Raw genomic sequence first — 27,705 nt, 5'->3', positions numbered from 1 at the left:
ACTCGCTGGAATCCCTGGAGTTTTTATGTAGTGCAGCTTCTTGCCTGTCCCAAAGCAGTCTCCAGGGATATGTCAGGAGCTGATCTGCATGAGAATAAGCAGAGAGAGAGGAGAGCTTCCTTGGGGTGTATTTTACATCTTGGCAAGATAAGATCTACTGGATCTTTGATATCTCCAAGGCTGCTTCAGTGGTCTGACTGTGAGCATTAGATTTAATATAAAAGCCTATTCTCAATTATCCTTTAATGGGATTTTTGGAATATTCTTTCTTATTATTATTACCTTCAAGAGCAATAGGCTGAGGGTAGGGGTTTTTTTCCAGAGGGTATGTTTCTTGCTTTTTTAGTATCCTTAAGAGGACAGCAGGACCTAACACTTCAGTCCATTTTGGATCCCATAAAAAATAAGGGTTATTTCCTTTTTATGTTTCCTGCAGGTGGAGTAGTAACTAATATTTTGCTGCTCAATAAATACCTCTATTTTGTATGTTTCTCTTCGAACTAAATTTTTTGTGGAGGTTCGCTCTGTTGGGAAGGAGCATTGTTTGTGCCTGGACAATCAATGTCTTTCAGTTAATACTGTTCAGTGTATGCTATAAAACCAGTGAGAGGGGCACCTCAAAATACAGAGTTAATGTTGTTTAAGGGTCACACAGGTGGCATTTCAGCACAGTGATGCTCATCTGGTGGCATTAAACCAGATTCATTAGTGCTGGTTGAGGATGAAGGAAATCAGAATGCTTTTAAGGCAATGAAGTTTTCTCCTCTGTTAGCTTGTATAAATATTGGTCCGAAATTTCCTTAACCACTTTAATTTTAAAAAGTGAGACTCAAACAGCTTTGGATGTGACAACACAGTCAAGTAGCAGTAAATAAAGCCTGATTGATCCTGCACCTTCTGCAGAGCTGGCTTTGATTAAGCAGGTGTGAATCTTAACATGGAATTGTCTGCAGTACCTCATGGATACCTGGAAAAGAGCTTTATGATAAAAGGGTGATTGTTTTGTTTCCTGAGGTAGAATTACTGTTACATGTCATGATTTTCAGTGCCTGTCGTCTGCTTTTCAGTGAGGGTGTTTATCAAGCAGATCCTAGGAAAGCCACGTGTTATTAGACATGAATGTGGGGCCAGGAGAGGAGAAATGACAGTCCCGTTGGGGAGCACCACTGTGTTTTGTTCACAGGGCTGGGTGCAGGAATCTCATCATTGCCCGGTTTATGAAGGCATATGAAACATGCCTTCCAGAACTGGCCCTAAGTATGAGGAGCTCATATAAACTCATCTGGAGGAGGAAAGCCAGCAACAAACTCTTTAAAGAATTCTGTACAGAAGTAGCATTAGTTGAGGTGTTGGTGTCTAATACTACGAAAGAGAGCAATCCTAGCCAAAGAGCACGGTGTTACTCTTTCATGTGGGAAAAGATACTGATGGTGGTTTTTAATAAGTGTTACCAGGTAAAAGTAATAATTTTTTGAATGAGTTTAAGTGCATCTTTCTGTGCTTCATGATATTTGATTTTTTTCTTTTTTTTTTTTTGAAGAAATTTCTTCTTTTTTTTTTAGTCTAGAACGTTCATGCCAGTAGAATATTTGTGTCACATAGGCAATATACATTTGCTTTAAGTCATTGGCTAACACGTTATTGGCTTAAAACGTTCTTGGGTGTCTGCAGTCACTTTGTTATATTTTAGAAGGAAAAGGCTGGTTTTTCAGGCTGCCAGACCTGGAAGCTGAGGTAGGAATACTGCTGGGAAGTTTTCCAGTGCTGCATCTCTGCTGAGATCTGGGCAGTGCTGAAGATGAGTAGCTTGGCCATGGCACCAGGAGACTCTGCACCTTTCTGTTGGCACGTCCCCGTCAGGGAGAGCTGAGCTGGGGAGCTCTGGAGCACTCTTCTCCTACAGTCCGACTTCAGTTTCATCACTCCTCTGCTCTCTCTGGTTCTGTCTCAGAACGGAGTGGTGCTTGTGGTTGGTTTGTGTTATGCTTGTGAAACTGAAAGAAGGAAAAGGAGCAGACGGCGCATCGTTCCTGGAATACGCTGGCAGCGTGCTCTCGGGAGGAAACGGCTGTGTGTGTGCAGAGCTCACAGCTTGGCTTCTGGGCACCAGCGTGCCCCTCGCTGCTTTGCTGGGTTCTCCGCTTCATTCCAAAAGGACTGACTGCCATTTCTGCTTTTCCTGCTCAGAAAAAACACCTTCAGCCAAAGATCAAGGGAAAGGAAGCAGGGAAACAAGAGACTGCTTGAATTCTGCGCTTTTAGGGAAGCAATAGATATTCCCATCATTTTAATACATTCTTCTTTTTATTCTGTGTTAACCAGAATAATGTTTCACTCTCCTCCAAGGCTGTGAGAAAAGAGAGTCAGATCTGCCAGCATTAAAGGCTAGGTCTGGGCTCTGCACGCACTGCCCGTGTCAGCCAAGGCTGGCCATGGGTTTGGGTTTGCCACGTGTGTTACATCCCAGTGCCAGCAAAAGGGGTGAGGGTGGGAGTCTGCCTTCCAGCCAGTCTTCTGTGGCTTGGTGTTTGGTTTAGCAAGTGAGGTGACTTGAACAGGAGTGTTTGGGGGTGTGGATGATTGAGGGGCTGACTTGAAAGCGCCGAAGAAACCCACCCCAAGAGTGTGCCAAGGCATTTCTGCAGGCTGGGCCTGCCTGTCTGTGCTGTGTTCAAGGCCTGAGATCCTCTGTGCCAGCCAGTGTCTTGCCAGCCTCAATTCAGTAAGAAATTGGCCTTTTGCTGTTCTCTGAAAAGTTGCTTGTGGAAACAAAATTGATTAAACAATTTATTTTTAGAGTTTTGGGGTTTGGTTTAGTTTTGTAGTTCTGTGATTTTGGTTTTCATTTGGTTTGTGGGGTTTTCTGTGTTCGTTGGTGGGTTTTTTCCAGTTGAAACATTTAAGCTCCCATGTGGTGATGTGAAAGAGTTGAGAAAATGCAGTGGTGATTGGAATGGCCTGCATTCCTTAAAATCTGTGCTTTTAATTTCTTTCCTAGTAAGCTGGTATGACTCAAATGGGTTTTTGTGCTTTCTAGTTTGTTGTTAAATAAGCAATTTGTAGTGGAGCTTAATAAGGCTTGAGGAGCATTGTGAGGGAGCATGTGCATGGTTGTTCACCTTTTAAGGTGTAAATGAAAAGAACAGTCAGTATTTTATATAAAACAGATTCTTGTCTCCAGTAACCTGCGAAGAAGACATGAAGTGAGAGGAGGATAGGCCCACAGTTTCCTTGTGACCTGTGCTGTCCCCACCTGTTTTCCAGGGGTTGCACAGCAAAGGAGTTACAGCTTGGGAGGGAGGTGAGGATCAAGGTCTTCCAAGGCCTGAGTCAGCTGCTTGTTGTGCATCTAAAGGAAGGAATTATTGTCTGCCAAGAGAGAAAATGAATGCCAGCCTTTGGCAGGGACACTGCAGTGTGTGCTTGTGAAGAGAGAAAAGCCTTTCTCAGGGTTGGGGGGAAAGTGGTATTTCCTGTTCTTGGTACCTGTCCTTGTGCTTCAGTCTCAAATTGAAAGGACAGTTTGATTCCAGCGTGCTTTGCTTGACCAACACGGGCAGATAATGCCTCTGTTTGCAGCCCTATCGAAACAGTAAAGCTCCATCACTCTGTTGGGTGGTGTGTTGGTCACCTGTGCTATAGTCAGGAGTCAGAAAGTTTTAATTTGACATAAAATGGGAGAAAAATGGTACACGAGATAATTTTCTCCAAATTGAAACTTGCAGAAGATAAGGAACACTGCTTAACAGAGAAACCACGAAAGCTGGGAAATTACAAATTACAGTTATTAGTCATTCTTTACTGGCAAGAGGAGGCAATAAAAAACCCCAAATGTTCAAATATGGTGTGGCAAATAAAGTGACTTTTCTTAATAGAGGAGGCAGCAGTGGTAGGATCTGTTCATCTCGAAAATATTGTGTGTAATGAGCAGACACCAGTGGACTGCCCTTTTGAGATGGTTTTGGCATGCACAAAATTCTTCTATTCATTTGATAATAACTTGTTACTAAAGCTGTAGAGTTGGTCTCCTTCTCCACATTTTCTCTGGCTACACCCTGGGCATGAGAAATTATCTGTCTTTCTGACTTTCAAAAATTTCAGCCCTTTGTTATGGCGACTCTTTTCACCCAAAGAACAACTAGGGCAAACTTTGAGGTCTGCCCAGTTTTTCAGAAGAGGGGACAATTTAGCAGGAGATTTGCTTACACTCTGCATACAATGAGGAATAGTATCCCCTTGAATGAGGTGAAGTTACGTAGTGTTTAAACAATTAGAATATATTATTAAAAACTTGGATGAGTGATGTCTGTTCAGTGCATGGAACCGTTCCAGACAGAAAGGAAAGTAGAAGGCTGTGTTAGATGAATCTCTTAACAAGCTGGTTTTTCAGAGATTCTTCTGTGGACCAAAGAATATGAAAGCTGTGTTTAAAAATTTAAAGCCTTGATATGTTCCATTTCTGTGGAGCAGCAGAAGGAAGAAGCATTTTACAGTACTGTAATTCCCTATCCAGCAGTTCTTTCAATTAAGATGTTTATGACAGCTGTTTGTACTTGATGGAATGCACCAAGACTTGGTCATTAATAATTGCTGTTTCCCCCCAGTTATTATCAGTATTTGGTGGGTCAGATGGGTTATGATCCTGCTGTTGTCAGTGCAGTAAATGCACTTTAACTTCCCCGAGAAAACCCCCACCCAAACCCTTTCCCCCTCCCTGTTTTTCTTTCCAGAGGCTGAGAATTTCATAGGGGAAATATTCAACAGCAGTGAGTTATGGAGCTTTTTTTTCCTAATGCAGTCATTTAACAACTTCAAGCTGGCAGTGATCCCATCCACCTTAATCCTCTTCACACTTTGCGAGCAGTCAGCCGAGAGCAAGAGAGCACTAGGACTTAATAGACTGCAGTGTTTGAACTATGGCATTTGTGTTCAGCTTCCAGAACTGGCCCTAAGTGCCTAGTAAACCCTACAGCTTTGCTTTCATTAATTAGAGACTCCCTTCCACTGATTTGTGGAAAACATTGGCCAACATGTTCTTTCAGCTCAGTAAATGTTTATACAACTCGTGTATGATTTTTAGTAATGAATACAGCTCATTTTCAGGGTGTCCAAAGGAGGCTCTTTCCAAATATTAACAGATTCCTTGTCTGATCCATGCTGAACATGGCAATTCAGGTTACAAGAAGTTAAATATAAAAGTTAAATATAAATCTGGTTTTGAAGGGTGTTTTTTCTGAATTCCGCTTTGCCATGTCATCCTTTTTCATGATATTTTCCAGAAGTTTGAGGGGAAAATGGAGAAAAAAACCCCACAAATAAAGTAACAATGGATAGCAATTACTAATTTAGACCAACAGCCACTACTATTGTTGTGTATCTGTCAGCTGAATGTTGTGCCATGATGCTGCTAGGTAGAAACCTATCAGGATATGTTTATGTGAGTTTTCTGGCATGTATTAGCCCCTTTCAAACTTGACTGTGTTTGTCCTCACCAGTAAAATCCCTGTGAGGCCACGTTACCCCTGTAATGCAGATGGAGACTGAGTGCCTGGCTCATGGGCACGTCCAAACCCTCACCTTGGATGTTCTGACCAAGTTGTGTGGGGAAACACCCGTCCAGCTATTGACTGAGCTGCATATGGGAACGCACAAATGAGAGTGAGCACTCAAACATCTAATTCCTTTTTGGAAATATCACCGGAGCTACCTGGAGAGATGATGCAATGTTCTTAATCAGTTGTTAGTGGATTGGTGCTTTCAGAGTTCTCCCAACTTCCTTTTTGGGGTTTTTTTTAAGTTGTCTCTCCTGTGTCCTTCTCTTACCGTTTGGGTCAAGTGTTTCAACGCCTGGTTGCATCTGTGCAGTGCTACTGATGTAACCAGGTAATGTGTTATTTTATGTGAGGTGTCTTAGGCAGGAGTTTCTCTAAGCTCCTCATTCTTCCATGTACGCAATTTGGAGATACAAGAAAACAAAAATACCTTAACGCTTAAAATATTGATAGAACACTCAGTGCACGTTTTCCTGGGGATATTTGGCTTAGCATAAATATTTGGACACAAGAGAATGCTAAACTAAGTCTGTCCAGCTGACTGCGCTCTGGTGAGATAAACCTGTAGTAATATTTCTTAAAAAAATAATTTGTGAGGTAGCAAAGCCTTGTACTTAAGACTGTAGAACACAAGAGCCACTTGGAGACATCCCATCACTTTTTAATGCATACCTTGATATAACTATAGTGAGAAGGAGTAAATATAATTTCCTTTTAGTGTAGCTCATGCTAATTTTTTTTTTCTTGATCAGTTTATTTCATGTATTATCTGCTGGAGGTGTTTACCCAGTGTTGTAGGCAGGCTGTACTATCTCCAAAGTGAGCAGGATAAACCGTGCTGCATCACTTAATGCACGTGTCAAATCACCAGTTCTGAGCCAGCAGGTCAGGGTGTGCTGTGCCCCGTGCTGCAGGTAGAGGATGGGCCTCTGGCATGTGGAGTGTGTGGTGGCCCCACAGAACCTCAGAACCCCTCAGCTGGGAAGTCCTCTTTGAAAACAGCTCAAACCCCGCAGCAGCTGGTTCATGAGTTGGTGCCAAATCTGACAGCAGCCAGGTGTACAAGAAGGGGGAATGCTGGAACTGCTGTGGGAAGGATGCACAGGAGTGGTGACTTCAGTGTTCTCAGGGGCGGACAATGGGGAAGTGAATCTTCAGCTGTGGTCAAGTAGTTGTACAGAGGTCTCATTCACACTTTCTCTCTGCAGGTTGTAGGAACTCTGGGCACCTTAATTAGGGGCCTAAACTTAGCTTAAGTCTCATTTCTGGTTTTTTATGGCCCAGCTGCAGCAGCTCTGGGTTAGTTGAGGCACATGAGCGTGACTGATTGCCGTGCTCTGGTGTTCAGATCCAGTCTGGGACTTGGCAGTGCTCAGCCCCCCAGCTGATGACCCAGAGAGCTGCCAGGGAACCCTCCTGGCTGTGAACTGGCAGCCCTTGCCTTGATCTCCAGCTAGGGATCACATTTCAGCCAGTACGACTCTTGTGCTGCTAAATTTTAATGATCTAAAATAGGTAGTTGCTGAATTTTCTGTGTTCTCCAAGCAGCCATAAACCCACCTGTAAGGACAATCATCTGTGTGTTCAGATTTTTAAAACTGAAGGCTCTTTTTATTAAATTACATTCTTCCTATATTTTGTTAAGAATAAGAGGAACAGCTTTGTTGAAGTTGCTTACTGTTTGGAACTCTCTTAGATGAATTCTGGTTTAGTGCAGGAAATGCAAGAACTCTGAAGCAGATGTCGTTTTCTCACTGATGACCGTGTGCCAGCTGCATTCAGGGCTTTTGTTGACTGCAGTTGGCCCCTTCAGAGAGACCAACACTTCACTGCTTAAAATGTAGGAAGTCATTTAAGCACTTGAAATGTTTGGATGAGGGTTTCCTTTAAATCAGTGAGACAGCTTGTGAGTTAGAAGTCAGTTTTCTTGATGAATGAGCCTGAAGAGCTCTCGCCCCACCTTCAGATCTTGTTCATGCTGCTGTCAGAGCAATGGCAGGGGAAACATTTGCCCTGCTGCAGCTTGTTGGATTAAAGAGAACCCTTTGGTAGCAAATGTTGTCACTGCAGCAACTTTTGCAAGCACTAAATTTACTTACGAGAAGTTCGTTTTTAATTGCCCCAGGACAACCCTTTGCATGTCATGCTTTTGCCTGGAGAAAGTTTTTATATGGAAATACTTTTTTTTATTATTTTATTTCCTAAGATGGTATAGAGGATGTCTAGAGTTTGTCAAGCCAATTGATCCTCCAGGGAATGTGCTGACTTTCAGTATGTGTGGAGGATTTTTAAAGCAGCTGAGCAAAATCCCTTCTCAGATAAGACGCTTTCTGTTTTGTCAGTTAAGAGCATCTTCAAATCGAAATAGCTCAAACATAATCAAATCTGCCTTGCTCAATCCCTTGCCTTCTCCTCCCAACCCCCTACACAAGCCATCCCCAAAAGGATAATCCTGGCAGTGATGTCATTAGAATGAATTTACAGACCAGTGCTCAATTTTCTTGTCTTGAGCTTCAGTTGCTAATACTGGTAAATTTGAGCTGTGTATGTAAAGGAGTAAGGTTATGCCTTTTTCCCCACCCTTGTTTAATTTCCCTGGAGCCCTGAGAATAAATAATGTGGATTATTTGAATATTTTCATTCCTCCTTTTTTTTTTTTTTTTTTCCTGGTACACAGCTTCATGTTCCTTCCAAACATTTGTAAAAGCTCTTGCTGTGTTCCTGAGGGAATCCTTGTCTTCAGGGAACAGAAGGTTTAAGGAAAGAATTTTGCTGGCTAAATGTGGTTAGAGATAGTTTCTGGTAGGTGTTGTAAATGGTGATGTGAAGTACAAAATAGACTAAAAATAATTATTTTAACAACATTTCTTTATTTTCTCAAAATAAAATCTTTTCATAGTGACTTTCATCAGTGATTCCAAGCGCTACAGAATATTTGGTAAGCATTAAGAAACATGAATGAATAAAATTGATTCAAACATGGCAAGAATCAGGATCCATCTTAAAAACTGATAAGGCAAAGAGGAAGAAACGGGCTTTTTGTTGGTAGGAGATTATTCTGTGTAGGAAGGATGGACATTTATGCAGTGCTTGTACAGTCACTTGCTGGCAAAGCTGGAGTGAGAGTGCTGCAGCCCCTCAGGGCCCCAGTGCATGGTGCTGCAGCCCCTCAGCCCCAGTGCATGCTGCTGCAGCCCCTCAGGGCCCCAGTGCATGGTGCTGCAGCCCCTCAGCCCCAGTGCATGCTGCTGCAGCCCCTCAGGGCCCCAGTGCATGGTGCTGCAGCCCCTCAGCCCCAGTGCATGGTGCTGCAGCCCCTCAGCCCCAGTGCATGGTGCTGCAGCCCCTCAGCCCCAGTGCATGGTGCTGCAGCCCCTCAGCCCCAGTGCATGGTGCTGCAGCCTAGCAGGCTCAGCCCTGCTGTGCTGCTCAGGGCACCACACTGACACCAGGACTCCTTCCAGCCCTGTGTGTGAGGAGAGAGGTGCAGGACACCCACAGCTTCACTGAGGTCAGTGCACAGGGGGAAAAGGCTGAGATCAGTCTGCAGCGTGTGCTGGAAGCAGAGTTTTTGCTTGGGGCTTTTATCTAAAGTTAACTTTGTTTGCTCGGTGCCAAACTGCTGCGCGTACTGGAAGTGGTAAATACTTGTTTGAGGTGCTCTGCCGTCCTTTGAGTGAAGTGTATGAAAGACAAGAAACCTTTCAGATGTGAAAGAACAAACAGGCAGGAGTGGCTTGGTCAGCCTTCAAACCCCACGGCACAGACCCACGGGTGAGGCCTGGCTCCAGGGGAATTGCAGTCTGGTGGTGGGACACACAGGAACACACAGTGAACACACCGAGAACACACAGTGGACACACAGTGAACACACAGTGAACACACAGTGAACACACAGTGGACACACAGTGAACACACAGTGAACACACAGTGAACACACAGTGGACACACAGGAGAACACTGAACACGCAGGAACACACAGGAGCACACAGTGAACACACAGAGTGAACACACAAGAACACACAGTGAGCACACAGGAGCACACTGAACACACAGTGAACACACAGGAGCACACAGTGAACACACAGGAACACACAGAGTGAACACACAAGAACACACAGTGAACACACAGGAGCACACTGAACACACAGTGAACACACAGGAGCACACTGAACACACAGGAACACACAGGAGCACACAGTGAACACACAGGAACACACAGAGTGAACACACAGGAGCACACAGAGAACACACAGGAACACACAGAGTGAACACACAGGAGCACACAGAGAACACACAGGAACACATTTCCCTGTTGGCAGGGCTGCCAGCACACAGGAGGGCCAGGGGCTGAGTCCCAGGGCCAGGTGATGGTGGCTGGGGTGTGATCTCTGGGTTTGTGCACAGCACATGTCTCTGGGCAGCCTTTTAGGACACTGCTTAACACACTGTGACCTTTTCTTCCCTCCTCTATCCACAGCAAGTGTTTTCCTGCTTCTGAGTAGAGCTTCATAGAAAAGCTTCATTTGCTCATGGAAGATCTTTCCTGCCTAATGCTTCCAGGATCCTGGGAAGCATAACATTAACCTTGCCATACAATTACAGACATACCAGAGCCCTAATGTAAGTGAGAAGTACATCAGGGTGGGATTTGTGCTCTCTAATCCTATAGTTACAGTAAACAAAACTTTACCTTACAGTAATAAAAAGGGCCTTTGTGCTGTGAAGGGACTATGTCATTTGGGGGCATTGATTTGGCTTATCTTCTTAGGATCTTCCTGAGATGCTAAATACCCTTTTGGTATGTGTTGTGAAAAGAAAATCCACTCCATTCTAACTTGTTTGATGGCTTGATTCAGTGTCATTCACCTATCTTACGGGCATTTTTATTAGAAAAATTCTAAAATATACTTTAAGACAAGGGCATGTTGACACCTTATTTTGTTTCTTAGAACATATATTATGAGCTGCATTTGAACCCTGCAGCACAATCAGCTCTGTAAAGGAATTAAACTTTCCCAGCAGCCCCTGAGTACAGGGAGAAGTTTTGACTGTCAATGACAGCAGTGCAGTGAGCACTACTAATCTGTCAGCACCCTAAACACACGGAAGCAAAACCAGTGATACTCCTTAGTAAGAATGAGAAAACCAGTAAAAAATGACTGTCCGTCCCAACTCAGTGTCTCTGGGCTAAATAAATGCAGTTAGGTGACAACTAAATGCCACTAATTCTATGTAGACTTGCAGCAAATATGAAACAACTGGCCCTGTCTTCAGAAAAAATGCATAATGGTACAAACTTTTCGTTTGAGATATTTTTCCATTTATTACTTCTGATTTCTTTAAACAGAGTCACCCAATGGGGGCTGCCTATTTTCTCTGTGCATGACCATTTAAAATCAGGAGAGAATAGGCTGCTCTTTGACAGACATTGAGGAAGGTCATAGTTTTCCTTTTTATAACTGGCACTGAAAGTGCAAGGTGAGTGAAACTTAGCAATTCTTATTACTTCTGTTGTGCCATAGTATTAAATAACTGTTAAAAAGGAGCAACAAGTGCAGCATTCACAAGTAGCTAAGAGGGAATTAGAAATTTGTCAAACTCCTGTCAAGAAATGTAGTTCACATCAGGAGCAACCAGTTTATTAATTTTGCTGGAGTCGACAGACTTTTCTCCAGAGTGTTCTCCACTTTCCTGAAATAAGTTTAGTGATTTAAACTCAACTCTCCAGGGATCTTGGCTCTGAAGGAGTCTGAAATGTTGAAGTGCTACTTGTGCTATATTCAAGTCTCGAATTTTGCATGAGCTTCTAGCACAAATCCTTCTCTCTGCCTGTTTTCCCCTCATTCATCGCAGCTGTTGAAGACGACATAATAGAATCTTACTTCTTTTCCTCAGGAGAGCAAAGCAATGAGAAGTTGAGACTCGACCTCGGTATATTTTGATATTTAAAAAAAAAAAAAAAAAAAAAAAAAAGAGAAAGTTACTGTGATAGACAGCCTCAGAAGAATACTGAAAGGCAAATGTACAAGCACTTTGCAGCTAAAGTATTTGGTTGGGATTGATAAAGTAATGTGTGAGGAATCAGTTTTTCTAGATCAAAAATAGTACTTTGTAAATACTTTGCAGAAAAGCCGAGCATAGAAATTTTGCTCCTTATTAAAAGTATTGATGACCTTTCAAATAAACTTAAAATAGTTACAGTAGGAACCTGATACCCAAAGCTGGCTTCATTTGATGCACAATGGGCCAGTTTTATCCAAGATGTTAAATAGATGAAAGTCACTGTGGTGAACAAAGGAATTTAGCCACCCTAATGCACTTTGATTTTGGAAGAGGTTGCAGGGAGGAATAACCACCATGTGAGACAGCTGTCACTTTAAATCCTGTAAAAAAACTACAAAACAACACTGAATCCTTTGTAGTCAGTGTGGGATTATCTATTTTACACTACAGGATGATTTGAAGAACATTCAGTAAACATTTATTTTCTGTGTATTCATTGTGGGATCTTAGCACGTAAGTAATACTGTGACATTAGCATAGGAGCTACTTCTAAAACAGGGGCCGAAATTTAATTTCTAAAATATATGTGGGTTGCAGTATGAGATGCACATTAAAATTCTGGTCCTCAGACACATTAGATTGCTTATTTTGTGGTATCTCAGTCATCTTGATGAAGTCATGAACTGATTGTGAAAGATGCAGTGAGAAAATTCTTGCTTGGGGAGTTTTTAAATTAAAATTGCTGCTATAAGCCAGGCAGCCCAGTTTATAAATACATGACTTGTAGTTACGTAACTACTTAGCTTCTGTTTCTTTGTAAACTGCAGAGAAGGTTTGCTTTTTGAGGCGATATAAGCACTAACTCGATGATGGGAAGTGCTGCAAAACAGCCAACCCAGTAACACCAAGGGAAACAGCCAGGATAGCCTTGCCTGCTTTTTAGTGTGAGATCAATCTTAGTGTTTGGGGATTTGCCTGAGTGTCCTTGTTGGGCATTTTTTGTTTCTTTGTAGGGGTTTTTTAGACTGAATTCCTCACGTCTCTGCAAACATTACATCTCTGCCTAGAGTCAGGCACAAGAGTGACTTGGCAAAGTGCAATTCCCCAGGTGGACTGTCAGTTAGAGAAGGAATTGACTAAAACCCAAAAAATGCTGGTAGCTTTGCAAGCATCTCACCTTGTGTGATATTCCTGCTTGTTCTCAAAAGTTAACCTGGACTTTATTGTGGCTGTAATTGGGTTGGAGGTGTCCCAGAGCAACTTGGATGTCAGAGCAAATGGGGTTGATAAATCACTGGGTGGTGTCCTTCACCCTGCCTCCAGCTCGGCAGAGGAGCCCTCTCAGTGTTGTACCGGGGGATTGTGCTGCTCCAAGTGCCACCTCTCAGGTAAACACACAGCCAGGAAATACATAGTGAGTTCCAGCTCCTTTGTAACTTCCCTGCTTCCCTTCTCATCAAATTCTATAACCTGGCCAGCCTCTCTCCACTGCCATCAGCCTCGTGCACTGGAAACACCCATGGATCTGTTTGTCAGTAAAATGGTCATCATCACAGAGCTGACCAAGCAGTATTTGTAGTAGAACAGTAGGAACGGCTAAAAGTTAAGTGCTACAGAAAAAAACGAACTAGCAAGTTGCTCTTCTCACTGGTGTTGGCAGCTTTGTGATACTGATCGTGTTTGTCCATTGTCTTCGCTTTGTGTGGAGTTAAAACTCTGACACTGAAAATTCAGTTTGACACGGGTTAAGCACATCTTTAAGGCATCCTGCTGTGTTTCCATGAGGACTTCCATTTGGCAGAAACTGCCTGCGTACACCATCACCACTGGCTTTAAGGGCCACAAAGAAGTAGCATTTTTGTTTGGCCACACAAAATATTGCTCTGCATTGAATATGTGAATGAATTGTAGGTGGCTCTCTCTTTTTACTGAGGAGTGTACAAATTTCATGTCTCACAGAAGAATGTTAGAAGAATTGTTATCTATAGATTTTAATTAGGCATGTTTTGCTTATTTTTAAGAACTCACCTTGAACACTTTTTTTTAATGGTTATTCCTGAGAACGAAGCAGTTAGGACTGATGTCTGAACTGGAAATGAGTTTTTGAATTTTTGAACTGACAGCAGTGATGATGATTTCTTTATTTAAAGAAAGAAAACCCATTTGACTAAGATCAAAAGGAGAGAAAACCCTTGGGTATAACTCACCAGCAGGTCACCCTGCACCCTGTCTACTGACCAATTGCTTTCTGTGCCAGCATTGGCAGAGTTTTATGATCATATCCTGCTTATGCACAACTCATGAGCAGGTTTTCTTCTGGTCAAGCATTTCACTGGTTTGTCTCCAAAGGGTCATTGAGAGCATAGAAGATTAGCAGATACATTAAACCAAACAGATTTTACTGAAAGATATGTTAGGGTAGAATAATAAGAAAAATAATCTACAATTTATCTGGAAGCGTGTTCTAAGGAGAAACACATTTTTTTCCCTTGCCTGATGTAAGAATGTCCATCAGATAATGGACATTTTTCCCTTGCCTGATGTCCATCAGATAATTTTAAGCCATAATGCAATGTGTTGAGCTTTGCAATGTTCTGAAATAATGAATTAATATTGCACAAATTGTAAGTGAAAAGGACTGCTGCCGTTTGATTTTGTTACATTTTGGTTTTGTTCGCATACTGAGGGAGCCTTGGCACCGTGTGTGAAGATGTTCACGTGGCACTTCGAGGTACCTGAAGGCACAGAACTGGGGCATTGAGGCTTCCTTTATCTCCTATCTAGAGGGACTGCCTCGAGGTGAGGGTTGGTGTAACCAGGACTGCTGCAGCCTTGTGGTTGTTATCTCAGCTGCTATCGCGGGTCCTGGGCCTCGCGCTGACAATTTCAGTTCTGCTCGAAGGACACTTTGATTTCGTGCACGGTTGGCCTGGGGTAACGTACAGGAAGACAGCCCTGATTACAGCCCCCACCCTCTGTTTTATTTGTAGCTTGACGATTTTCTGGATTTTATGGAAATACCCTCAACTCTTGGCGGCCAGGCTCATGCTTTTAAATATGAGGCTGTCAGTAGTCTCGAACAAAGCAGCCGGAAAGGCTTTGGATAAGTGAAACGTTGCTTTGGAATGCCTTGACAAGTGTCCTTGAATGAGGGGTCTGATAGGGGAGGTCTGGGACAGCAGACAAAACTAATTTAATGCTTCCCAATGGAGGAGGAAAGCCCGTCCCTGCCTGTGCAGTGGTGTGCACTGTGGGACCAGCACTGACGTGAGCACGTGTGTGTGCCAAAGCTGCCCGTGTCTGCAGGGGGCTTGCAGCAATGGTGCTGCTGGGGCACTGTCCACTCCTGCTGGGAAGTTTCCTTTGGCCAGCTCACTCTGGGGTAGGACTGCGGTCCGTGCAGTGAGTGGCCAGCAGTGAGGGCTGGCTTTGAGGGACATGGTTCAGGGATGAAAGTGGCAGCACAGGCTGTGGGTGGACTCCGTGACCTTGGAGGTCTTTCCCAACCTGAATGATTCTGTGATTGGTGCCCCTCAGGAGACTGCAGAGCTTCCTGCCCACATAGCTAATGCAAGTTAACCGAGTTGTTCTGTTAATGTGCTGACAGGACAGAGCCCTGGCTGAAGGGGACTCTGCTCTCTGAGTGTCACGGGAGGGAACAGGTGTGCTGCCTGCAGTGGTGTCTGCTGTGCTCCTGCCACGGCTCTTCTGGCACCGATAAACTCTGTGCAACAGGGGCTTGCAGCAGGCCTCAAGCACAGGTACACCCCTCAGAAAGCCTGTGACTGTTTTGAGGAAATGTTGGCTTTCCTTAGACCCCGTTTGTCCGTGCCAAGGACTCGAGGGGCCTGCTTGGGTTTGTGCAGCTTTGGTCATTGGCCTGGATTCTGCCCATGTAACTGCACTCCGCAAGGCTCTGCTGAAATTCTCGTGATTCACTCCGTCTGTTGGGTAACGAGGAACAAATAGTCATTAAAACAAAGCTGATTTGTGGTCTGCCTATAAAGACTCCTGCTGGAAACAGTCTTAATACAGCTCTGAACTGTCTTTGACTTTTAATGGGTGGAATACAGCATAAATGTAGGATGGATATTTCACCTACTCTCTGGTGACTTTTGTCATGTAAGAATGTTATGGCTAATTATAATGTTGTATGTTATGGATAATGTGGATTCTTTATTATTTTTTCCTAATGTAAGACAATGTTTATTCGTGAGGACAAAAATATCTTAAGGCTCAGAGGGACTCTCAGTGAGGTTGTGCAAGAAGGAAGAAATGGTTAAAGTTCATCGTTTTTACAGTTAGGAGCAGTTTTGTATCAGAAAATCAGTTTGGAGTCTGATAAGAATTGTTTATTTGGGAAAAGTTTAGAAAGAGCAGGGAATTCTTTTAATTGTCAGTTATAGAGGTGACAGCTCAGGAGAGTGGACATTTCTCTCTTAGGAATACTCTGTAACTTGGGAAGAAGTCCTATGTATTCATGTTTTCACAGGTACTGATCTCACTTTAAAGGCAGGGGAGGCTGTCAGCTCCTGAAAAATGAAATCATAAAATGCCTAGATGATGCAGGAAGTCACCCTCAGAAGTAGGAAGCCAGTCTGAATTCCAAGGGCTGAAAAAGTCATCTACCTCAGTAAAATAATGTCAAATCATTTTTAAAACATCCTTGGGGGTTTTTAATCTGTTTATTTCAAATACTTCATATCTGTATTTGAGTAAAAAGTAAAAAATTGTCCTCTGGAAAAATTTCTGTAGCTAGTTCAGATATAACCATATGATTCAAGCAGTAAATGTAATTAATATATAAATATAACCATGTGACTAAAGCAACCCCTTAAAAGTATAGCTGTAAATAACTTGTTGATAGAACTTAGGTACAAGGAAGAGCTGTGAATCTTAGGATAGAAACCTCGGGGTGTTTATTAGTACTGGAGCACTTTAGGTCAGCATCGATTCCTATGGCTTTGTTATGTACCTGTGGGCTTGATCTAGACTTGCTGAAAAAACCTGACGCCTTGTTTCACAGACTAAGAGCTTTCCTTTTCAATAGAAGATGTGAAAAATCTGGGAGAATCTGGAATGTTTAAAAACTTACATCATCATATTTTAAGTTGCGTGGTTTTTTTAGAGACATTTGGGTTTGGTTGTGTTTTGGAGGGGTGGTGTCATAATTCTGGAAAGCTTCCTTCTTCATACATGCCTAGTGGCTCTTGTCCTTGATCCATGCTACCCTAGAATCTAATTTTAATTTTTTCTTGAGTGAACTGTAAGCAGTAGAGTCTAGTTTTGAAACAAATTAGTGAAATTACTTGGAGTACTTTCAGTAGCGTGTGCTGATCATCATTAGCAGCTCTTCTGTCCTACACAAGGACAGCATTTTGCTACATGACTTCGTTTTGGTAAATGCACTTAAGTTTTGTTTGCAGTATTTATCTATATGTTATTTATATGCAGTATATATATATATCTATATGTTATTTATATGCAGTATTTATTTATATGTTATCTATAGTATTTATCTATATGTTATTTCACCTTGCTCAGTGTAAACAATAGCCCCCAAGGATCACAAAATTCCTTCAAGCCAGAGCTCCATCCAGACTGAAATAGAAACCACTATTAAAGTTTCTGAGAGAATGAACTCCTTTCTGAATACACCTGAATCTATTATTCTGCCTTGGTAGGTTCTCTGCAAGTGCCCCAGAGTTACATATAATCTTCTGCCGTAATTGCCAGCTTTGTGTGGTGACAGTAAAGAAGAACGGGAGTGACAGGATGAAACACAGTGGGATCCAAGCTTGTAATATGTTTTCTTTCTGATTTTACACAATATGTCAGGCAGGAGGCTTAGATTTTAAAATTTTAAGGTTTGAAGGGTTTTTTTTTTCCCCTGGGATTTCCAAGGCATCCTACAATGCCTAAGTTCCAAAACATGCTAGAGGCTTAATACTGGCTTGAGGGGAGGGTAGGAGAAAGTTTAAAAAAACCCCCAAACATATATTGATACACACCCCCCCATGAGCAAAGCATCTGCACAGCCAGAGCAGCTACAGCATGTGCTGCCCCCAGAGCAGAGTCAGTGTGGGCACAGGAGGCAGAGCAAGGGGAAACACTGGGCTGCTCAGCAGAGCTCCTGAGACAGGTTGTGAGCTCTGCCCGTGATGACTGTGTTTGTCCGTTCAGACTTCTGAGGGAGACTTTTCTTGGAGGGTTAAGAAAATTGCACTCAAGAACATTCTTCTTTGATATTTTGCAGAGTAATGTATTCTGCCAGACAAAGGCCTTTTTACTTATCTTTCTGTACATCAAAGTGTGTTTTCCCCTTGAAATATGGGAAGCTGACAACTGTACAACAGCAGCAGGGATCTGGGTTCACAGAGTAAGCAGTGTTTCATTATGCTGCTTTATTTGGATGGGCAACTGTGAGAAATAGCTTATGATGTATAAAATATCTGAGTCTCTTTTTGTACTTGAAGACATTGTTATCTCTATTTGAAGTTGGCTAGTGAAGGTCAGTCAGGCTAACTGCTTGCAAAAGAATATCCTGTCTCTGTTGGTAGATACTCTTTTCAAAGTTCATTGCATCCAGCAAGCTATTTTTGTAAATACCACCCATCATGGCAAATTACATACTGTTGGGGGGAGGGGGAAAGGGAGTGGTGTACAATTTCTTTTCATTTAAAAAGAAATCGATTGTTGTTGTAAAGAGCGTTGCCTAGCCATGATGAAAAGTCTAAGAAGTTAATTTGTTTAAGATTTGGTGTTGATCAGGAATGTCAAATTGCACTGCAGAAGCGATACATTCTATGATAACTGTAATTCTGAAACTTTCACTCACTGATAACCATGGCAGTGATATACTGTGGTATTTTCATGACATTTCCTTTGCTTTACTTTGAAGTCTAGTTGGTTAAGTCAGGAAGTCTTTCTGTATTAGCAACACTGAAGTTACAGTGTTGTTTCTTCCTCTCTTTATGTTTTTGATATTTGTTGTTCAGTGAGAATGGAATGCTGGCAGTGTAGGAGAGTGCTAACACTGGCAGGCAGTCACTTACTTCTCCAGCCTATCACATTTTGAAATGAAACCCATTTAAAAACGGGATTTTATATTAAGTAACATTTTAAAAGGAATCAGTAGGTTCTTTGTGCTCTACTTATTAAAAATAAACTCGTCTTTCAGTGGTGTGTTGGGTTTAGGTTTTATTCTGTGGTGTCTACTCAAATCTACATAAGCTGATGGTCCTGGCCCAGAAATATTTACAAACCAGAGCAATCCTTGGTAGTGGTGCCTGGTCTTGTGAAGAGAATTGCTGCAGCACGTTGGACTGGCAGAGTTAGTTTCTCGAGAGACCCTGCTGATTTTAAGGGAGCTGATGTGTTGACTGCGCAGGAGAGGCGTTCACATGTGGATGCCAGTGCGATGTAGCACTGGCCCAGAGAGAGACAGAGATCTTGTCACTCCCCCTTTTTGCATTAAGGGGTTTTCTGACTGATTTTTTCCCCCCACAATACGCTCATTTCTAGGTTATATTGCCTAACTGGAACGTTCTGAATAGCCGTCATTGGCTCACGGCAGTGCGAGGAAACCTGATCACAGTGCTGCAACTTCAGTGTTTATATTTAAATCACTAGTTATAATGTAACTCATTTAAGGAACTTTTTGGATAGGCTGGTACCTTTTTTGCTCAGGTTTTTTGAGTTGCTTGGAGCTGCCTGTGTGAGAAGGAAGGCTACTTAAACTTCGTAATTTATTTTACGTCGGTGAAGATTCCTGATTAATTTAAAGCTAATCCTATTGAACTCACTGGCAACACTTATCCTTGTTCCACCAGATTGCAGCTACTTTAAAAACACAGCTTAAAGCAAAATACTTTGTTTTCAGTGCAACCACCAGTGGAATGATGGTGATGCAAAAATATCTACCTCTAAGCTGTTGCTTTAAAAGGTTATCTAAAAATATCTTCATAAACCAGCTAAAAGATTTTACCAGATGATAATCGGTAATTATTATGGAAACATCTGATTTGGAAAAACCCACGACACATCTCATATTAAAAAAAAAGAAAAGGTAGAAAAATCTAAGCACTAATATTTCCATCAGTGCAGTGTTTCATGTATCAGGGAAAGTGGGCCCTCAGTCAGCGAATACAGCTAAGTCTGTTTTGTGCTGTGGCAAATCCCATTGTGAAGAGGCTGTGAGTAATCAGAAGTGACAGCATAAGCACTTTCTGTTCAAAGTGATTTTACAGAGAGCATTATTTTCTGAGAAAAGTACACATATGGCTCCCATAATGCTGAAAGAGCACTGCTGTATCCATTTATTAGCACTGGTGTTGGGAGAGGAAGTTTTGCAAATGGTGTTCAGATTTAAGACCTTTTCCTCGGCATTTCCATTCCGTAAAACATCCTTAAAATCGTAGGAATCAGACAGATAGGCGAGGGCAAGGCAGGAGTGTCTGCCAAGGGGATGTCAGGGCAGTTGTGAAGATGCTGTCAGGGGCTGTACCTGCTGCTCAGGGGTCACTCAGGAAGTCAGACAGCACCAAAAATGCCCTTCCTTGGTGGAAGAGCCAATGGGCCAGGAGCAGCTGTGATTTCCAGTTCAAAGGGTGAGGCAAACCCTTGGAAAAACCTGGAGAGAGGGGTTTGCACTCATACCAAAAACTGCATTAATACCATTCGTACTTTTTGGTGTAGGTGCTTTAGATCCCTCTGCTCCTTCTCACCTGGGCCCTTCGTGCCCTAAGCTGCTGTTCCTAGAACAGTGCTCACCTGCTTGTCACCCTCCTGTCCCCTGCTCTGAGCCAGCCAGTCGTGCTTGGGCTGGAATGAAAGCCTGAGAAGTTTTGCTCTTACAAATCATGAATTTCAAGGATGAATTTGCTCCCTGTAGTAGATAGGTATATCTAAAGGGGTTTATTTTTGTTATGCTTGGGGAGTTTTGGGGTTTTTTTATTGCTCTAGACCACCTTGGCTCTAGAGTCTGTGGCTATAACTCTGATTCCTTGTGTGAGACTTGTTCATGTTTGGTTTCAATTTAAGTTAATACACATGCACAGTCAAGTTCTAGTATTCTGATTTCTGTAAATTGTTTACCAGTGTCTCACATTTACAAAACTGCCCAAAGGAACTACTCAGAACTTCACTTCCCAAAGCCTGAAGCCTCTTTCCTTTTCTTTTCAGGGAAAACAAAAGTCCCAGTGCTCACACCTGTAGAGATGGTAGTTCAAAACCAAACTGCCAATAGCAACATAAGTGCAATTTTAAAGAAGTCCTCGTGACAGTTCTGTCATATTTGATAGCTCAATATGTGGGATTGGCACTAGGGTTTTATGTACCTATCAAAAACACGAATAATTTGAAAACTGTTTGCTTTGGAAGTTGGCTCTGGATTTGCAAAAACGTGTCTACATTTTTCTGAGGTATTGTAATTTACTGCCTCTCTTACATGCTCCACAACCAAGAAGCCTGAAATAGAAGTTTATTTCTTTCCATAGTAATTTGTTTTGGAAGAGATGGTTGAAGGAGTTGGAGGGTAGTGAAGGAGATTCAGGTTTCTCTCTTTCATGAAAGAGAGAAAGGATTCTCTCTTTCATGAATATTAAGCCAGACAGTCCCAAATCCAAAGTTTCATTACAGGCCTTGATCACAAATGAAATGTTTCAAATACTTGTACTGCTTCCAGTAACCTCTTTCTCATCGTCTCATAAAACTACCCCCAAGGAGAGTGAAGCTTAAGTACTGATGGGTCTGAGCAAGTCACCAGTTATCTACTAAAGTGGAGACAATATTGTTTGTATTCAAGCATGAATTCCAATGACATTTAACAGAGTTAATTTTATCTTTATTTGGTATTATGAATTTTGCCTCATTCTGTTCACTCTGTTGCTTTCTTTGAAATGCCTCTCAAATTTCACTGGCACTGGACCATCGTTGGTGATTGCTGCCACATGCCTGTCTAGCATGAAAACATCTTTATTACTTCACAAAGTCTATCTTTAACAGCTTGGAGATTTTTGCATCTGGCTTGGAATTACAGCAAGCAATAGTCATATTGAGAGAGCTGTTTGTTTGGTTTTAATGAGCATAAGCTGCAGCTTGCCATCAAGGAGCTGCTTGAACTTAATAACACAGCAAATGACTTGTGCCGCTCAAATCTGTTCTGTCTGGGTGGGTTAATGGGCACTGGTTAACAGGAGTGTGGCCATGGGAAATAAAGGCCTCCATAGCATTACTGCTATCTTCTTCTTGTATCAGCTCCAGTTTTAAACCAGCAGCGTGGAGATAGGCATTGCGTGTTGAAACATTTACTGGGGAGGTACGAGGAGAGAATATACCATCAAAATCTTCACACAGAGGGGGGAAATCCTTCCACCTTTAACGTACAAATCATGGCAATTCTCATTCCTCTTTTAGAGTGGCTGCTGTGTGTCTGATGAAATAGATTAATGATGAATTAGATGTCAAAAGAATTTACTCAGTGGTTGCTTTGCTAACACTGGTGTCGTTTCTTCCCTACAGGTATTTCTGTAACAAAGAAGACTCATACATGTAAGTAATATCTTTTGATTTGGCCTTCTCTCACAAATGGAATTCCTGTTAGGCTGTGCTGTGGTGCTCAGAATAATTGGTGTTAGTCTGGCCTGAGAAAGCTCCATTTAAAAAATTCTGGTGTTTTTTCTGCCTTAGGGGTTTCAGTCCTTGCCCAAAGTGTTGTTGGAATGTACAATGTGTGTGTGTGTATCTGTGGTACTCACATATCTGTTTAGTCAGAGGGCAGAAAAAGAAGGTTGTGAGGAAAAGCAGAATTCCTTAATGTAGTCTACCTGCCTTACAGCTGGCTGATATTTAACATACCCAGAAAATACAGGTGAGGAGAATGGTTATTTTTATGTCCGTTATATATGCAGTATGATTCAAATCAAAATAATTTAATTGTACATCTTCTGTCCCTTCCTATGCACTAATCTATAAGATATGTCATTCTCTGCTTGTGCTTAAGCAACTCAGGGAAAAAGTGGAGGTTCTTGTTTTGCTCTCAACCCCATAAGTGGTGACCTTGGAAATGGCTGTGGATGTGTGCATTTACTTACATATACATTTATTCCAAATCCTCTTCAAAGACATCATTTCTGGGGATCAACTCTTATCTACCCCGCAGGGAGCTCAAAGCACAATTCTGAGAAAATACTGGGATTTGTAGCTGAAGGAGTATGTTGAGATTCTTCAGATACTGTGGAGGTTTGGAAACCTGGTAGTGCAAGAACTGTACTTGCCCAGGGTGGGAAACAGGAGCAGGCTAAAGCTGTTACTCTCATGAAAGCCCTCTTACAAAACAGATACTAGGCTGCTCAAAATTTACAAAGATATATGCATTTTTCTGCATTTTGAAGTATTTACACCACAGCTTCTAGGGTGTCCTAAAGTGTCTTACATGGCTTTCATTCTTATTTCATTCCTGGTTTTAAGATACTCATAGAGTGAAAAATCTGACTTGAGATGATGAATTCTCACTGCGTAGAGTTAAAAAGCAGATTTGAGAGTTTCAAATGAGAAGCTGATTAGTGTGAGATTTGAAACAAATTCTAAATATCTTAAACTTTCAGAGCATGATGGTTCTCCTTTGCTTAGGTGGGCTTGCTGCATTCTGAGGGCTAGACCCTCTTTGGCTGAATGGTGGTTTTGTTGAACTGAATGAGAGCTACAAGGCAGGCAGCTGAGGGCAGAATGTGACCCTGGTGTTGTTGGTGAGTGTTTGAGCTGGTGCTGGCTGGGACTGACAGCACAGGACACTCAAGTGCTCCGTGTCCACAGGCCAGGCAGTGTCCAGCTGCCCGGGGCTCAGCCCTGGCATGGCCCAGCCCTCTCTCCGGGTGCTGAGCAGCTGGGTGGGTGTTTGTGCCAGCTCACTCCTGGGCTCTCTGGTGCAGAGGTGTGTGGTGGGCTGTAAGAGCCCCCTGGGAGCCAGCCAGAGCCGCCCTGGGGTTTGTACACCCTGGGGTTTGTACAGCATGAGCTGACCCGCAGAGCCACAGCTCCCGTGCTGGCAGTTCTGCAGGGCAGGCGAAGTGGTGACCACAGAGAGCAGAGGGAGCAGGCTCCTCAGCCACCCCAGACTGGTGCAGTGCTGTCACCCTGTATCTCAGCTGAAGCTGTTGCAGGCCTGGGATGAAAAAAAGATGTTTTTCTCAACTGTGAGAGATGATTAGTACTGCTCACCATACAAGGCCTTTCATCTAGTTCAAACAGAAATTAGGGTTCCAGTGTCTTTCATGTTGAGAACTCTGTGCTTTCCTAAGAGAACTGTCAAAGAGTAGTTCCCCGATTTGTTAATCAGTTGTCATGCAATTGCTGAAGCATGAACAGAAAAGTTGCCTGAATAATGGGAAGATAAGCTTGCCCATTAAGAAGGGATTAAAATAGAAGGAGCAATAGGCTGTAATTGGCATGATGAAAATGTAAGCTACGTTTGCTAGCAAATATGTATGAGGTTTCATTCTGTTTTGGTTGAAGTTGTTTTAGAATTCATTCCTGTTATGACAAATTCTCATAGAGCAGGAATGGATGTAAATTGTGCACCTTTGGCATTTCAGCATCACACACAAGAAGCTTTTTTTCCCCTCGTTGCCTAGAGTTAGGTTTTTTTATTGAATAGAAAAAGTAGGCAATAAAATTCACAATTTTGGAATGAGTTAGGAGAAAGCCATTTAAGACACTTAAATATGAGAATTACAAGGTCCAAGCTGTTAAGGACTACGAATGACAGAGAGAGTTTGTGCACCAAGATAGGGTCTAGAATTCGCCTATCACTTTGTATCAGTATAAATAATTTTTCCAAATGAATTTACATGGAGTAAGATTTCTGCAAAGACATTTGAAAAAACATTCTTGCAAACACTTGAAACTTTTTGTGGTGTATATACATTGCCTGCTCTGATTTTTAGAAATATGGATGAAATTGTCTTATTCCAAATGTATGATGTGTGGCATATGAGGGTATTGACTGTAAACTACCACTTATTTCTAATGACCTTTGATTTAATTAGGGAGAAAGAAGTGGAGTGGAGAAAATGAGTGGAAAAGAGGAAAGAAATTAGTGGAGAAAAAAATATTTTTTAACGTAATGCCAGAAAGTTTGATACATAATGCATTTCAAACATCAGATATATCCTTTTCAGACTTCATCCCAACAGCTGTTTTAATGGTGCAGGTTATGAAATTGGTGGGGGTTTGTCTGCAGTACTTAGTTTTTCCTGGGTTTATTGTTCGAGGGTTTGGGTACATTTTATCCCCTTCTTGACATTAGTTTGTGACAAAAGTGTCCTGTCAGCTGAAACTGAACTCCTGTGCTGATGGCAGCTGCTCAGGTACTTCTGAATCTAACAATAGCTTAATATTTGTACACATGCAAGATAGTGGTGCTGAAGAAATGCAGGTCTTTCATAATTTACTGTCTAAATCCTGAGAGATTCTTATCCTTTCTGAGGCAACTAATTTCATCCAACTATTCTACTTCATTGATGCCTCTCCACAATTTCTCTTATCACAGTTTAAATGTTGCAAAATCTGACACTTTTAAGCAGAGAGTGCAATAGTCTTCCAAGGAGCACTGAGGGAATAAATGTTATCCCCCTCAAAATGCCCTTCTTTGCTCAGTTCAAGTTTAAGATTAAACAGGCTTTTGAAGAAAAAAACTCATGCCTTCTATCTGTTTGTAGAATGATTCTCCTGAGCTCACATGGCTATTTGTCAGGTTAACCATCACTTTAGATAAGCTGTAGTCTGTCAGATGGTAGAGGACAAGTCCTGTCTCATCCTCCATACAAAGTGGGACTCCTGGTCTTTCAGTTCTTTCTTGACTCGAGAAAGACATGACTGACATTTAGATTCTTTTCTGATCATTTGACTGGCAGTAATATTTGTAAAACAACCCTCTTCCTGCCATGTCTCATGCTCTGAATAGAAAAATACTCCAAGTGAATTGGAACTTTGCACAACTTCACCCTTTTGGCAAATTCAGAGAGGCATGGTTGTATCAGTGATGATAAAAATCTGAAATTCTGGGAAACAGAAGGCTGCAAAAGACCTGCCATTTAATACTGACCAACTGGGCTTTGGGCTGTCGTGAAGTGTGGAGTATTTTGTTTCAAGCATTTGAAATCTAAATCTGGCCACACTTCATGTAATTAGTTTCATGGCCTCTACCAGACCACTTGTGACTCAGAGCTATCACACAAATCAACCACTTTATTTTTCTTCAGATCCCTGTTTTATTTTGGGCACTGACTTTGTTAAATGAGTTTGAACCTGTCCAAGGGAGGGGTTTCCTGCAGATGCACCCGAAGGCCAGTACTGTCCTGAATGCAGGATGTGATGGATCTTTCTCTCACTGTCTGAGTTGTGAAGAGCCACGGCCAGAAGCTTTGGTGGAGTTTGATGGCATAGCTGGAGTTCATACTGCACTGATGGCCAGATACATGCAGGCATTGGCTCTCCTGGCACTTGTAAGATGGTAAAAAATGGATGGATTTCACAAGCCTTCCTCACGGTTTTCTGTCCAGAGCTCCTTGGGAGTGTTGTTCCAGAGCAGAAAAGAGCCAGGAGCTCTGGCTCAGGGTGACACACACTTGTCAGAGCAGAGGGGGGCACCTGCAGGGGTGCTCTGACCTGGCCTGCATTAACCTGGGGCTGCTCACTGGGTTCAGCTTCCTACAGGTAATGCACCTACAGTTCACTGTCACCACAGTGTGGGTCAGGGCTTTTCTGAGCTGAGGCCAGAAGTGACAACTGCTTCATTCATTGAGGCTAAATTATCACCGTTTGGAGAGAAAGAGCTTGTTTCTTCTTGTGATTTATCAAGATATTTAAATTAGAGTAGATTTTCTTAAACAATTATGTCAGTAAACACCTCTGTATCAATTCCTTAATTCTGGGTGAGCTGTTCCTTACTTAAACTGAAATTATCCTTTCAGTTAATTTCTGGCAGATAAGAAATGTTTCCAAAGCTAGGCGCTGATTTTAATGACATGAGCTCCTGCTGGAAAATTAAGTGGAAACTGTGTGCTTTTAATTTTTAGCACTAAATAAAAGCATTTGTATGAAGAACTGGCAGCTTTGTTGGCCAAGGGTAGAGGTAAAGCCATCCCTTCTGCTCTGTGACATCCCAGCCCCTCTCCTCACTCCCACGTGAAGCTCTGGGGCTGTTCCTACACTCCCCTGGCTGCAGGGGCTGCTCTCGGGGTGTCTTTGGGAAGGACACAGAACTCCAGACTAAGGGGCAGCTGATGTTTGAAGTTCACACTGCAGATGGGAAGTGCTGACTGTACCACAGGGAGGCCACTGCCACTGCCCTCTGCGTGTGACAAGGGCTGGAGTGACAGAGTCTGGGTGTCCCCACAGCTGCCCATGGCCTGACAAGCCCCGGGGCCTTTGCCTGGCCCTTGGAGTGCTGTGGCTGCACTGCTGTGCAGCACTGAGCCAAGGCAGTGTCTCATTCATGGAGCCAAAGGTGTGCTCTTAACTCTGTCCTGGGCAGGGATCCACTCCTGCATCCTGGGATGGATCCACGGATCCACATCCCTTCCTGTCTTTCACTCCAAGCGGTTGCTAAGAAGCATTTTTAACACTGCTTGTTAAAAATGAAGAGGCGGATTTAGGGCAGAGGACAGCTCTTCAGCTTCTCAGATATCCAGCTACTCTAGAAGTGATTTTCACCCAAGTTCTACAAGCATATATTAATGTTTGCCGCTTCATGGAACCCAAGACCGGATTTCTCTTCTTCTCTGACTTTACCTTCTGTATTGTATTTACTGCCACTGCTAAAGGTTTCTCAGTGTTTGCTAGTTATTTTGTTTAATTGCATGAAAGTGAAAGTCACTGTGATTTTTTTTTCCTGATCTGATGTATAATTACTTACCTACTGTGCATTGTACTGTCGACTTCACCTCGTGTGTTTCATGTGCAGACTGCAGTAAGTAAAGGATGCTTTTCCCTCACAAAACAGGAGCCTTCAGAAAACTGATGGTTAACAGGATCTGCTGTTAGCACCAAGGCCTAAAGAGAACAGGTGAAAACTAAACCCTGTCCCCTGAGGCCAATAAAATAGCTGTTTGGTCCCCTGTGTGTAACCTCCTAATAACTTTACTGG

At 42.5% G+C, this 27,705-nt stretch overlaps 1 protein-coding gene across 1 annotated transcript in view; it reads left to right on the top strand.

The window, feature by feature from the left end:
- The window catches only part of RORA (RAR related orphan receptor A), a 357,011-nt gene that overhangs the window by 221,787 nt on the left and 107,519 nt on the right, over window positions 1-27,705 (top strand). The window contains 1 exon segment of the mRNA XM_066328073.1: window positions 22,080-22,109. Coding sequence (XP_066184170.1) covers window positions 22,080-22,109 — 30 coding nt within the window.

The sequence above is a fragment of the Sylvia atricapilla genome, chromosome 13 (genome assembly GCF_009819655.1).
Source record: "Sylvia atricapilla isolate bSylAtr1 chromosome 13, bSylAtr1.pri, whole genome shotgun sequence".
NCBI lineage: Eukaryota > Metazoa > Chordata > Aves > Passeriformes > Sylviidae > Sylvia > Sylvia atricapilla.
This window is presented reverse-complemented; position numbering and strand designations above follow the sequence as displayed.